General features: G+C 37.6%; 1 protein-coding gene across 1 annotated transcript in view; it reads right to left on the minus strand.

Annotated features, from left to right (window-relative positions):
• Window positions 1-15,404, minus strand: part of LCK (LCK proto-oncogene, Src family tyrosine kinase) — a 50,019-nt gene that overhangs the window by 22,140 nt on the left and 12,475 nt on the right. Inside the window, exons 4-6 of the mRNA XM_070949990.1 lie at window positions 10,833-10,923; window positions 9,954-10,052; window positions 1,398-1,501 (exon numbers count right to left, since the gene is read on the minus strand). Of these exons, the coding sequence (XP_070806091.1) occupies window positions 1,398-1,501; window positions 9,954-10,052; window positions 10,833-10,923 (294 nt within the window). The remainder of the gene's footprint in view (window positions 1-1,397; window positions 1,502-9,953; window positions 10,053-10,832; window positions 10,924-15,404) is intronic.

Genomic DNA, 15,404 nt, shown 5'->3' on the forward strand with positions numbered 1-15,404 from the left:
AGCTAACAACCAAACTCAGACAGCATCAGGGGCTCCATAGCTGCAAATATTCTTTTGTGTTGGAATTAAAGACTTTCTTGAGAAAAGTGGGGGATTGTTCTGGTGTAGGGAATCCCATGTTTGTTGGCAGAGGGGCTGGTGGGATATACAGAATAAGAGAGATGGAAGGAGCCTTAGAAGTCTCCTAGTCCAATCCCCTGCCCAAGCAGAAGGCCCTGTACCATTTCAGACAAATGGCTGTCCAACCTCTTCTTAAAAACCTCCAGCAATGGAGCACCCTGAAATCTGGAGGCAAGCCGTTTCACTGATTAATTTTTCTCATTGAGAAGGAAATTTCTTCTCAATTCTAGGTTGGATCTCCCTTTGGTAGGGTCTACCACAACTCGGCACAGTCAACGTGCTGCAGCCAGCTCGCCACAGACAACTCACCGTGGCCAACTCACTGCAGAACAACTCATCGTGGGACAAGAATTATACTAATATCGAAGAAATAGTGGAATAGAATCATTAAAGAAAGGATGCGAAAGGAGGGAGAAAATGAAATATGAATGACAAAAATTAAAATAATTTTTAATTATTTTAAATACTGTATTTTTCAGAGTATAAGACACACCTTCGTTTTTGGGGAGGAAAATAAGAAAAAAACTGATTGGCAGGTGAATCGGCCTCCCGGAATACCCCCAATCAGCTGTTCCCAGAGATGAATTTTAGCAGCAGTTTCCTTGGTTGTGAGCTCTGTGTCTTTTTTCTGCCTCTGAAACTTCTGAAACTTCGTTTCAGAAAAAACTTTTTTTCATGCCTCTGAAAGCCTCCAAAACAGAGCTTCAGAAAAAAAGCCTCTGAAGCTCTGTTTGGGGACTTCTTTTCTGAAGCTTTGTTTCTGATACTTTTTTCAGCCTCTGAAACCACCCTTTGAGAAGCTGTGCGGGGCTACATTCCAGGTGTGTCTTATACATACAGAGTATAAGATGCACCCAGATTTTCACCCTCTTTTTGTGGGAGAAAAGGTGCGTCTTATACTCCGAAAAATACGGTAATTAAATTGAATTGTTGAATTATCCTGCAGCAAGTTGTCCCATGACAAGTTGGCCATGGTGAATTGTTCGTGGTGAGTTGTCCTGTGGTGAGTTGACTGGGCAAATTGGACAAAGTGAGGGTACCGGGGCAAGTTGGCTGTAGCAAGTTAGTTGTGGCGAGTTGCCCCATTCCACTTTGATCAGCTTCCACTAGTTACTAGTTCTTGTCCTGCCCTCTTCTCTGTGACAGTCCCTCAAATATTGGAAGACTGCTATCGTGTAAGGCACCCAATTATACTTTTCCAAAGCTGTTTTTAAGTTTCCCTCTCCAATATTTTTGTCATTTTCCTAATACAGAGGAAATGAGCCTGTTCAGATTACCTTTGGTGGATTCACTCTCTCGAATGAGGAAAGCACCATGTGTATTACCAGCAGCGAGAAGGCAGCGCTCAGCATCCTTCCTGCTCAGGGCTTTGAAAAACCAACTGCAAAAAACAACACATTGTTGATTACAGAGTTCTATCCACAGCTCATTGTGCATTCTATAGTTTTACGTAAGCAACCGCAGCTATTCTGACTTAAAATGAAACAAGGTGAGGATATTTCTTATTACAGAAGAAAAGGCCACATTTACATTTTAATTTGAAACCTTTTTTTGGCCACTCTGCAAAATGAATACTCCCAGAATTGCATACAGTAAATATTTCCACTATAGCTTATAAAATATACTATTTTTTTTAAAAAAAAAGATCCATATATTTATATTTATCCACAAGAACAAAGTAGAGAAAAGAGAACTGTAGTGTCACACAGTCCAAAACTATAAAGGGCAAAATATTTTGTTCCTTGCAAAACCATTTCCAAATTAGCCCATCTGCCTTAAGAACAAAAACATTTACCATTTGCCAAGTAAAGATCTTTTCAACCCCTAAATTTTGCCCCTCTTTTCCTACTGTTGAATTAAAGAGCTATGTGTCTACACTACAAAGATCAGAATTGTGCAAGCAAAAGTGTTCCTTGTGACCCTCTGTGAAAGTGAACATTGGACTTTGAAGAAAGAAAGCACCACCACCTTAAAATGTTGATGTTGAAGGGGAGACTCCTTGGTTGAGGCACAAAGGATTAGTTTTAATTATTATGTTTTGACATATTAGGTGAATACCCAGCTCCCTTTGAAGTCCAGACTGTTGGATTAGGGTTTACACTTTTATGTGACGAACTATGTATTAACATAAATATATGTTTTAACATTAAGATTAGTAAGAGTGACCTGACTAGAAGCCAGAATAGAGGTAGAAATAAGAATTAGGGGGAATATTAAGTTATAATTTCTATATAAATTGAAAATAAGTAATAATTAGATGGAAAGTTGGGAGTTTGAAAGATGATAATTACTCTGTATGTTCAAGATCATTGACATTAGAATGGAACACTGAAATATTGAATAACTACTTTAAAATAATCAAGTACATTAATATTAGGATTATATAAATTTGATTAATGTAAAAATTGACTGTTGTTATTTGTATTAATATGAACCATACTCAGAGGCCACACTGTTCATGTATTGATGTTGATATATGTTTAAAAATAAAAATCCAATAAACCTTTGGGGGGGGGGGGAAAGAAAGAAAGTCCAGACTGTTGGGAAAGATGGAAGAAAGGAGATGAAAAGGACAAGCAACAACAAAGTGGAAGGACTCAATTAAGTGGTGAAAGATAAAACACAAGAATTAGGTTGGGACCATTTTACCCTGAGAAAAATCTTCCTCACCTTTAGAGCACAGAAAGTAAGGGACTTCCGGTTTGCTCTCCGTCACTGCCAGACGGTCCCTCGGGACCGCCAGCCCCATCGCCTGTAAAGAGCCGCCTTTACAACGGAAAGGCGGCTCAAAAAACTCCATTTCCATAAGGAAATGTGAGATAGAACAGGTGAGGGCAGGTAGAGCTCTCTGCGAAGCCCCCAGAGGTTTTTTTTTACTCTTGGGGGCGAAGCAGATGAGGCTCCCTATTTCCCTCGCCGCCGCTCCGGGCTTTGGGAGACCTCTGCCTTTTTTGCAGAGCCAGGCGACTAGAACAAGCCTTTTAAAGAAAATTAACAGATTGTTCAATTAAAGAGGATGAGATCTGGACCTGTGACCCTAAATCGCAAGTATTTTCATTTACTTTATAAAAGATATTGAAGAAAGGAAAAAAAGAATTTTAAAATGGCAACTGCCGAGGCTTGAGAAGGGAAAGCTGAAAGGGAAAGTCCTTCCATCTTTTAACAAGCCACAAAGTAGCGGAATAAATACTGTTGGCTACAATTGAGAAGAAAAAGTTCTACTTTTATGTTTTCTTTTTCCTGGAGATCTGATACTGATCTTGTTTGGAAAGAAGCTTTCTTTTCTTAAAAAAGAGTTTGTCTGTGTGGAAGTATGGGGCTTAAATTAACAAAGCCAGACAAACAAGCAGTGGGGGGGGGATTCCCCCATTTACAAACTACGTGAACAAGTCTTAAACCTACAGACTCAGAAAAATGATTTTAATTTAATTGAATTTCTCTTGGAGGAGATGGTAAGAAGGGATGAGATTGTGAACCAGAATCTTGAAAAATTTAAGCAGGAAATTAAAGAATTGATACAATCAAAGTATGATAATTTGCAACGAAAGATTTCAACAGTGACTAAAGGTTTTTCAGAAATTGTTATAAAGCTGGATACAAATATTAAGTTATTGGAGTCTAAAATGGAGGAAGTTGATGACAAGATTTATAATTTGGATAATAAAATACAAAGAATTGAAAGTGATTTGATAAATACTCAAGACAATAGCTTAGAAGAAAAAATTAAAATGGAAGTTGATCATAAGACTTGTAATGTAGAAAATATAAAACAACGGATTGAAAAAGAAGTTTTAATGATGCAACACAAATTCACAGAATTTGCGATCAGAATGAGAGGATTACAGGAAAATAATAGAGATGATTTAAGGAAAATATCTGCTGAAATTCTGGCTGGGATTTTAAAGGTTTATCCTGAGGAAGTATTTTGCAGGATTGATAGAGTCTACAGAGTAAATTCTTGGATTGCAAAGCAAAGGCAACTACCTAGAGATGTGGTGATTTATTTTACAGACAAAAAAATAAGAAATAATATTGTGCAAAAATCTTTCAATTCTACTCTACAACTGTATGGAAGAAAGATTTGGATATATAAAGAGTTATCACCTAAGATCTTAGTAGTTAGAAAGAAATTCGGATTCCTGGTGACTGAGCTTAAAAAACAAAATATTTTATTTAGGTGGGATGTTCCAGTTGGAATAATATTGAGATATCAAGGAGAAAGATACCAATTAAATACTGTTGGCAAAGCGGAAGAATTTTATTATAAGATTTTGAAAATGAGTTCAACATACTCATGCACAACACAAGATAAGCAGAAGGAGTTGGAAATAATGGAAAAATATCGAGCTACAGAGGTCTTTACAGATGAATCGTCTTTGGATCCTTCAGATGTCTTGGTTGGACTACCTATAAATAAGAAAGAAGCGGCGTTGGATTCTAATGTGACGACTCATCAAGTCACAGACAAGCATGGAAATCAACCAGTTGATACACAACTCACAGAAAAGAAACATGAATGGCGATCTAAGCCACAAAAGCAAAACCAACAAGATCAAGTTACAGATCAGAACGAAAAACGAACAGTTGATATACAACTCATAGAAAGGAAATTAGGATGGAGATCAAACCCACAAAAAGTTAAGAAAAAAAGAAATAGGTCTCACAAAAATAAAAAAATTTAATTTAGGCAACAGTGAAGCCAGTTATCTAAAAGATGATTGAATACATGAAAAGACAGTTGAGGCGAAGTTTTGGTTAATATTATCCTGAGGAGAGTGACAGATCTCTGCAATGCCGTATTTTTGGGATGTGAAGAGGGCCTTAAACTGTTGGATTGGAACTATCTATTTTGGATTCTTTGATAAATGTATTACATTTATGATGAGTTATATGGCAAGAGAGTTATGATGGGGCACGCAGAAGATCTGGTTATTACCCCATTATGATGGTTGGAATTAATAATCTTGAAGAAAGCCACTACTACAGATACTATATGGAATACAATTATAATGTCACTCGGGTGGTTGTTTTCTTTTTTTTATATACATATATACATGAAGATATCTATTGATGGGGGCAGATGATAACTGAGGATTCCGAATATTCTGTTGGAATTAGGATGTGATGTTACCCTAATATGGGTGATGGAGTCAACAATCCAGTTTAAAGACATTATAGAAGACATTATATGGAATATAAGTTTAATGTCATTGATTTTATCTATATAAGGGATATCTTTTTTTTTTCTCTTAGCTGGGTGGGCAGAAGAATAAAGATATTAAGAATTGTTATTTTGTAGGAAAGTGGGTGGAGATAAGTTAGCTTATTGATTGTTTAGTTTAAGAAAAGGGAAATCTAAGAGATATATTTATGGGAGTGGAGTAGACTAGGAGTTGAATATATGTTAAATTAGGATTTATTATATAGTTTTATAGTGGAAGGCTGCTTTGAAATGTTATATTATTTATATAGTTTTAGTGGAAGGCTGTTTTGAAATGTTATATTAATATATATAAAAGGTTTGATTTAAGAGATATATGTATGGGAGAGGAGAAAAAGCGTAGATTACTGTTAAAGTCAGAATGCTATTTTGAAATGTATAGGGGAGGAGAAAAAGGGCTAAATTGGGTGTTATAATAATATTACTATGCTAAATTAGAAGTTATTACACAATGTTACAGTAGAATGTTATTTTGAAATGTATAGTAAAAGGGGGATATAATAATATTATTAGAAAGAAAGGGTCAGTATTTGGGGGATGGAGTAAGGGAATGGTATTATATAATCTGTTATGAATTTGGATTTTACCTTGAAGAAGTCACAGGGGGAGGGGTGGTGAGGGGGGGTTAGGGAGGAGGGGGGGAGAAAAAAGGGGGAAAAATTTGAATTTGAAAAACTTTTTCAATAAAAAAAAAAAAGAAAGTAAGCACCCCAAGGAATTGTACTTGTCAGTGAGGACTAGACCACAATCCTGATGGATCAAGATGGACGTTGTGTTTTTTGTGTAACCTTTAAATACTCTCCAAGTATAGCTTCTGAGGAACATCTTGCAGTCAAGCCACCAGTGTGGTACCACAAAGACCAAAATCCCTGTGACTACGTCCCTTGTGGTGTCCACAGCACACCCTCAAATCTCATCAGCCAAAATGATTCAAGCAGATGGATGCCTTTTGGAACAAAAAAAAGGAGCCGTCTACTTCCGTGGGGTAGAAAAGTATGAGGATGATCTTGAAGAAGAAAAATGTCAGCTTAACCTCAAACAGAGCTGGGCATGAAGAAGAAACTCAAGTTAATCCTGTCTTGACTCTCTTGGATGTAAGGGAATCTTGGTCAGTCTTTCAAGATACTTTTATCATACCCCATAGCAAAAGTGTGTTATGGGGTCTGTTTCTTGACCTGGCCTACCTTGAAGGGCTGAGAAAGTAAATGGTTGATGAATTTGGTGTGAGGCTAAACATAACAGACTAAGAGAATAACAGAGGTGGAAGGGATATTGGAGGTATTCTAGTCCAACCTGTCCCCGCCCCCAACTCAGACAGGAAGCCCTATACCATTTCAGACAAATGGTTGTTCAATCTTTTCTTTAAAATGTCCTGTGTTGGAGCATTCACAATTTCTGGAGGCAAGTTATTCCACCGATTAATTGTTCTGTCAGGAACAATTCTCTTTAGTTTTAGGTTGCTTCTCTCCTTGATTAGTTTCCACCCATTGCTTCTTGTTCTGCCTTCAGGTGCTTTGGATAATGGGTTGACTCCCTCTTCTTTGTGGCAAGCCCTTAGATATTGGAACATTGCTATCATGTCACCCCAGGTCTTTCTTTTCATTAAACTAGACATGCCCAATTTCAGCAACTGCTCTTTATATGTTTTAGCCTCCAGTCCCCTAATCATTTTTGTTGCTCTTCTCTGCACTCTTTCTAGAGTCTCAACATCTTTTTTACATTGTGGTGAGCAAAACTGGATGCAACATTCCAAGTATTGTCTTACCAAGGCATTATAAAGTGGTATTAACATTTTATGTGATCTTGATACTATCCCTCTGTTAATGCAACCTAGGATTTCATTGGCTTTTTTGATGGCTGCAGCACACTGCTGGCTCATATTTAAGTGATTGTCCACTAGAACTCCAAGATCCCTCTCATAATTACTGCTATTGAACCAGGCACTGCCTATACTATTCCTGTGCATTCGATTTTTCTTGCCTAAATGTAGAACCTTACTTTTTCACCATTGAATTTTATTTTGTTAGATAGGGCCCATTGTTCAAGTCTGTCAAGATCCTCCTGTATCTTAAGCCTATCTTCTGGAGTGTTGGCTATTCCTGCCAGCTTGGTGTTGTCTGCAAATTTGATAAGTTTCCCATCTATATCCTCATCTAAATCATTGATTAAGATATTGAAGTGTACTGGGCCTAAGACAGAGTCTTGGGGTACCCCACTGCATACTTCCCTCCATGTAGATGCAGTTCCATTGAGGACTACATGTTAAGTGCAGTTGGTCAGCCTGTTATGAATCCATGTGGTGGTGATGCTGTCTAATCCACCTTTTTCTATCTTATCAAGTAATAGGTTACGGTTTACTTCAGGCCTGTCAAACTGGCGGCCCGCAGGCCGGATACATCACTTGCATGCCACGCCCACCCTGGCTCCGTAAAGGCAAAAAACGTTGCAATACGTCATGATGCAGCCCTTGACATGATCAAGTTTGACACCCGTGGTCTACTTTATCAAATGCCTTACTGAAGTCCAAGTAAATTATATCCACAGCATTTCTCTGGTCCAGTAATTTTGTCACTTTGTCAAAGAATGCAATAAGATTAGTCTGGCATGATCTGTTTTTGACAAACCATGATGGCTTTTGGTTATGACTTCGTTTGCCTCTAGGTTTTCGGTGATTCGTTGCTTGATTATCTTTTCCAGAATCTTCCCAGATATTGATATTAGGCTGACCGGTTTCTAGTTTCCTGGATCCATTTGTTCACATGTTCTTGTGATATATGCAAATTTCTGCACCTTTTGTGAGTTCTACTCAGATTTGCTATTCATTTGCTTTGTTTCACAATAGAAATTTGTAGGATCAATGAAATAGTCTGTGATAGCATTATCTTCTTCCTTGGTCTCCCTGGCTCAGTCTTCTCTAACCTGGTGCCTTCTAAAGCTGTAAGACCACCTCTTATAGTTGGTTCTAGAATTCCCATTTCTAGGAGCTGAAGTCCATAGTTGCTGAGATTGAGATTGTTGGACCACACATTAGGAATGTGGACATCTAACTCCTTTTATTGGGTTTATACTTATGGTTGGAGAAGAGGAGCTGAGCTGACAGAGAAGGACTCAGCTTTAGCAATTGAATATACAGAAAGTCCTCAACTTATGACCACAATTGAGCTCAAAATTTATATTGATAAGTGAGAAATTTGTTAAGTGAATCACTGCAATTGTTAAATTAGTGACATTATTGTTAAGTGAATCTGGTTTCCCCATTGACTTTGCTTGTCAGAAGGTTGCAAAAAGGTGATTGATTACATGAGCCTGTGACACTGCAACTGCCAAAAATATGAGTCAATTGTCAAGCATCTGGATGTAAATCACAGGACCATGGGGATGTTACAACAATCATAAGTGTGAAAAATGATCATAAGTCACTTTTTTCAGTGCTGTTGTAAGTCAAGGACTAACTGTATTTGTGTGAGTGGCTACATTTTTTTTAAAAAAGTACAATAGAAACACTAATTTTCATTCCACAGAAAAATATATAAAACACATAAAAACACATGCATTTCTTTAGTAGTTTACCTGCAAAAGTAACATTTGCATTCTGTTAAAACAATAAAAATGAAACTTTCTTAATGCAACCAACAGTTAGACAGATTTATCAATACATTCATTTACCAATAGCCTGAACTTAAATAAGCAGGATTTGGCCTGAAGTTTAAGCCTCTTATCATTACATTCAGTCCTTGATTTACAACCATAATTAGAAGCAAAAGATTTGTTGTTAAGTGGTGATAGTTAAATGAAGCATCAGGTGATCACATCTGATTTCATAACCTGTTTTGCCATGGTTGTTAAGTAAGGTGCCATGGGATCATGACCTTTAATTTAATTTAATTTAATTAATTCAATTTATATGCCACCCCTCTCCGAAGACTCAGGGTGGCTCACAATACATTTTAAAAAATCATTATAAAAAACATTTAAAAATTAAAAACATTAAGAACATTAAAAACTCATTCAAGCCATTCCTGGCCGGATCTCGCCAGATCACAAGAGCGAGATCAATGGCCCCAGGCCTGCCAGAAAAGCCAGGTCTTCACCGCTTTTCGGAAGGCCAATAGGGTGGGGATGGTCCGGACCTCAGGAGGTAACTAGTTCCAGAGAGCTGGGGCAGCCACAGAGAACGCCCTCCCCCGCGGGCCCACCAGCTGGCATTGTTTAGTTGACGGGACCCAGAGGAGACCAACTCTGTGGGATCTTACCGGTCGCTGGGAGCTATGCGGCAGAAGGCGGTCTCGAAGATAACCTGGCTCTGAGCCATGTAGGGCTTTAAAGGTAATAACCAACACCTTGAGTTGTGACCGGAGACCAATAAGGAGCCAGTGCAGCTTGCACTGGCTCCCTATTGACCTTGCTTGTCAAAAGCTGGCTACGAAGGTCGCAAAGGATGATCACATGACTACAGTTCAAGGACCAGTTGTCACATTTTTCAGCACCATCGTAACTTTGAACAGTCACTAAATGAATGGTTGTAACTCAAGGACTACCTGTTTTGATACCCTTAAAAATACAACCTGTTTGTGGCTAACAGGCATGGAGAAGAACAATTCTTCCTACTCACGGCTCTTGCTCCAGTGTGTTCAACTTGGCGACAAAGTTGCATGGTATATAGCCCACTTGTCCTGTGGTGAGAGACTGAGCTTTCCACCATTCCCCTGTCCTAAAAGAGAGAAGAGTTGTCTGTCCATCTCCTTATTCTTCAACCCCATCCCTACCCAAGAGACAAAGGCAGAGAATGAACCCAATGGAGGTTTTGACAACCCTTATTCCTCCTTCTTCCAGCTTGTGTTCCTTTAGCCATGTCAGCTGGACACCAGGCAGTAGTCCTTCCCATTATCACAGTATAATTTTTGCATAATGAATTTTTGTGTTTTATCAAAAGGAACCTCACTACCATCCCTCCACTCAGGGCAATGAACTTGGGTGGGATGTACTCCAACACCAGAGAATCCACTGGGGAGAGCAGGGGGTCCAATAGATCAAGATGGCTATTGCAGCCTGCCAATCGTGCTTTTTTAAATACACTTCACAACTTATGCATATACGAACGGTTAGAGGCAGTAAATGAATTTGTGTGCCTTGGTAGAAAGTCCATACTCAGGGACTGAATTCAACCATGACAAAAACATGGAATTCTCACATCGTTTTGGTTCATGTTTGTGTATGTTTGCATGTGTGTGTACACATACATACTTACAAGGCTTTGCAGTTTTATATCAGTTGAGCTGAATTAATCTTGAGCTCTCAGAGCCCACTTAGAAACCTTTCACAGTATAAATGTATGTCTAAATCCTCATTGGCCAATATTACTGATAATAACATGATTAGAAGCTGCACTTCCTAGTGGAATGCAAGCCTTCAATGCAACTTAGCTCTTTTCAGACAGTTAATTCCTTTTGCTGATGAATCACATTGTGCCCCACAGTGGGAACCAGCTTACTCTTCTACTATCCTCAGCTGTTCTCCTGTCCGAAGTAGCAGATCTCCTTCATGAGTTGATTCATAATCATAGAGTGCAACCACCAGTTTATCTAAAAAAGGGCATAAACACAAAACAGGTTTCTGAGTAAAGGCTGCTAGGAATAGAAGGAAATGAGTTACATTGCAGAAGACTATGGGCATGTGTGAAGACCATGGGAAAGGATATGGTGAGAATGCAGACATAAAAGAGGCTGAGAATAAAAGGAGGTATATTGAAGAGAATGGCTGCTGGAACAAATGACTCAAGAAATCACACACACACACACACACACACACACACACACACATGCGTGTGTGTGTGTGTGTGTGTGTGTATAAAGGATGCAGTGGCTCAGTGGCTAAGATGCTGAGCTTGTCAATCAAAAGTTCGGCAGTTCAGCAGTTCAAATCCCTAGTGCCGCATAACGGGGTGGGTTCCCGTTTCTTGTCCCAGCTTCTGCCAACCTAGCAGTTCAAAAGCATGTAAAAAATGCAAGTAGAAAAATAAAAATAGGGACCACCTTTGGTGGGAAGGTAACAGCATTCCGTGCGCCTTTGGCGTTTAGTCATGCCAGCCACATGACCACGGAGACGTCTTTGGACAGTGCTGGCTCTTCGGCTTTGAAACGGAGATGAGCATCGCCCCCTAGAGTCAGGAACGACTAGCACATATGTGCAAGGGGAACTTTTACCTTTACCTTTATACACACACACACACACACACACACATACACACACACATATACACATACATATATATACACATACATACATACACATACACACACACACATATAGATTGTTGCGATATTTTCAGGATCAGACTCAATAAATGAATTAAGAGTTAGATATTCAAATAAAGCACTGTTTATTTACAGAAGGCATTCTATATTCACTGAATAATCACAGATAGAAGCACAGAAGGAATGCATACAGCTCCTTATATATACATAGGGTGGAGCTAGATATGGGAGTGGTTAAATATGAATATATTAAGTAGTGAAGAATAAGTTAACCCCTGATACCCTGGTCATATACTATTTACATAATGAAGAATAAGGCATTTACTTGTGACAAATCCCCCTCTAAATGCCGATTCGATATACTACAACAAGTACATTCAGATTCAGAACAATATAAAACTTGTAACTTAGAAGTCAAGTATTTGTGTTGTTTAGAAGGCAAAGGCTTTGTCAATATGTCAGCTATTTGCTCTGATGTTTCGCAATGAACTGCTTTAATAAATCCATCCTGAGATAACTGTCTCACATGTTTGAATTTTATATCTATATGTCTGGACCTTTGTCCAATAGCATCAGATCTAGATATTTCAATAGCAGCCTTGTTATCTTCATGTATGATAAATGGTAATGAAGGTTTCTTCCAAGTGTTTGACAATAAGTCATTAAACCATACAAGGTTATTTGAGGCTTTAGACAGACAAACATATTCTGCCTCGGTCGTTGAGGTGGCTACTAAATCTTGTTTACCAGTGTACCAGTAAACTGGACAATCGTTAAGGAAAAATATATAGCCAGATGTACTTTTTCTACATGTGGTATCGCCAGCCCAATCCGCATCGGCATAACATGTGAGGATGGGCTCTTTGACATTATTAGGTTCCAATAATAAACAGAAGTCTAAACTATTCTTTAAATATCTTAATATTCTCTTGACAGCTTCCCAATGATATAATAATGGTTTGCTGACGTGTCTAGACAACAAGTTGAGGGGTAAAGCAATATCAGGCCTAGTCCAATTGGAAATATATAGAAAGGAACCGATGACTGATCTGTAAAGTGTATTATCTTTAAATTCGGGGGATGACTCATCTGTGTTCCTTAAAAAATCAGTTTGCATGGGAGTGTCACAGGGCTTAGCATTATTTAAGTTACATTTGTTCAGAAGTTCTATAATCTTATCTCTTTGAGAAAGTTTGAACCCCCTTTTTGTTTTACTGATTTGAACTCCAAGATACTTATTTACCTTCCCTAATGATTTCAAAGAAAAATGTTCATTTAGTTTTGTTACAAATGTCTCTCTCCTCTCTTTATGTTTACCTATATACAAAATATCATCCACATAAATTAACACAAATTCTAAAGAATCACCCTCTTTTTTGACAAAGAAACAGTTATCAGCAGTAGTAGCATTGAAATTCATAGTTTTGAGTACTTTGACTAAACATTCATACCATCGTTTGCCAGATTGTTTCAATCCGTATAAACTTTTGTTTAGCAACCACGTTTCATTTTTGTTTGTGTATTGACTATGAGGTGCTCTTACATATATCTCTTTATCTAATTTTGCATGTAAATATGCAGTTTGTATGTCGTATTGGAACACATCAAGGTTAAGTGCTGATGCTATAACCAGAGCTGTTTTAACACTCTCAGTTCTTACTGTGGGAGAGTATGTGTCTGTGTAATCCTCGGGATATTTTTGAGCATAACCTTGTGCAACTAGTCTAGCTTTGTATAAGGTGTTGCCTCCCTCTAAGTTTTTGATTGTATATATCCACCTGGTGCCAATAATAGTTTTATCTTTGGGTGCAGGTGTAGGTGTGAATACATTTAATTCTCGTAAACTATCCATCTCCTTAGTCATGGCTGATTCCCACTTTTTCTTTTCTTCGGGGGGAAGTTTTAATACTTCCTCGTATGTGTTTGGTGTTGATGTTTCTCCATCCATATACATTACATAATCTTTGTATTTGTTTGGCACCTGATTTCTGTTACTTCTGATCGTTCTTTCTGGTTTACTATCATTGTCATGTAAATATCTTGTTTCCTTTTTAGTTAATGAATCTGTCTTTATTTTGTGTTGACTGTTTGTCCATGTTTTGATTCTGTTTTTATGTGAGTTGTGATTGTATTCTTCTCTAGTCATTTTATCTTGATGTTTAGTGTCTGAATTAGTGTTTGGGAATATTTCATTAAGATGTATTTTAGACCAGTTGGCCTGTTCATGGAATACTGCAGTTCTAGAAACTATAAATTTGTTATTATTATCGATAAATCTGTACCCTTTTGTGCCTGTTTCGTATCCCATGAACCTAAGTCTTCTGGATACGTTCTCACCTTTATGCCTCAATTGCTTAGGTATGTGTACGTCTGCAGTGACTCCAAATATGTGCATGTGCGCTATTTTGGGCTTCCTATTATACATTACTTCATATGGTGTCTTGTTTACAATGCTGGACCAAGTTCTATTTTGTGTATAATTGGAATATTGTAAAGCTTCTGACCAGAATTGTTTACCTAAGCCAGCATCTTCTAGTGTGCATCTAATCATGGTTTGTAATGTTGAGTTCTTTCTCTCTACCACTCCATTTTGGAATGCAGAGAAAGGGCTAGATGTGTAATGTAACATCCCTTTGTCCTTTAGCCATTGGGAGAATTCCTTTGACATGAATTCACATCCTCTATCTGTCATAATTTGTTTTATTCTAATATTATGTTGCCTTTCTACACGTTTGTAAAATTCTTTAAATTTCTGAAAAGTTTCATCTTTGTGCTTTAATGTATAGACAAACCCATAACGACTATAGTCATCCACAATGGTTAGAAAATAACGTTTTCTATATGTGATTGATGGTGTTAATGGACCAACTAGATCCATGTGTACCAAGTCAAAAATTTGGTTAGTTGATCTTGTTGATTTTCTGGGTTTGGGACTAGTTTTGAGTTTTGTGGATTTACATACTGAGCATTCCAAATAGTTTTTACAATTTTTTATTTTAACACCTTCAGCATGTTCAGTCATCTTTTGTACTACAGGAAAACTGGCATGTCCCAATTTCCTATGTAAGACATGAGCACACTCATCATGAATTGGTTTACCAATTTTAGGTTTTTTGTCATTGGATGTGTCTTTGTGATTATGAATTATCTCATGTTCCTCATTATCACTATTACTATTGTCTCCATTATCTATGTCATTGTTATCTTCCATGTTGGAATCAATGTTATGTAACCATCTCTCTTTTGTCATTAAATAAGGTAGACCTCCTTTGATAACCACAGTACCTATGTTTATTCTGTTTTTCTCTAATGTTGCTCTTCCCTTTGAGAACACAATATTTATGTCAGAATCTCTGCTTAGTTTTATTGCACTAAGTATGTTATGAGGTATTTCAGGTATTAACAATACCCCCTCTATTTTTCCTAGGCCAGGTAAGATTATATTCCCTCTACCTATGACTTGGACCTTTTCTTGATTAGCTACTTTAATTACAAATTTATCTTCTACAAATGAAGATAATATATTTTTATTATTTGTAGTGTGATTAGTTGCCCCAGAATCGATAAGCCAATTGTTGTCCTCTGGCTGTTGTATGTTAGTGTTGTCATGTTTGTTTAACCCATTCAGTGAACCAGATCTTCTATCCTTTGAATTATCCCTGCCCCCTCTATGTTCTCTATAGTTGGGTGGACTTCTATATCTATGTCTATCAATGGATGACTGTCTGTTGTGGTATCTATTTCTATGGTCTGATTTTTGTCTTTCTCTAAGGAATTTAGGACAATCTCTCCTATTATGTTCCTTGGAT

This window comes from Pituophis catenifer, unplaced genomic scaffold (assembly GCF_029215685.1).
Source record: "Pituophis catenifer annectens isolate HBS135680 unplaced genomic scaffold, rPitCat1.0.hap2 SCAF_9, whole genome shotgun sequence".
Lineage (NCBI taxonomy): Eukaryota > Metazoa > Chordata > Lepidosauria > Squamata > Colubridae > Pituophis > Pituophis catenifer.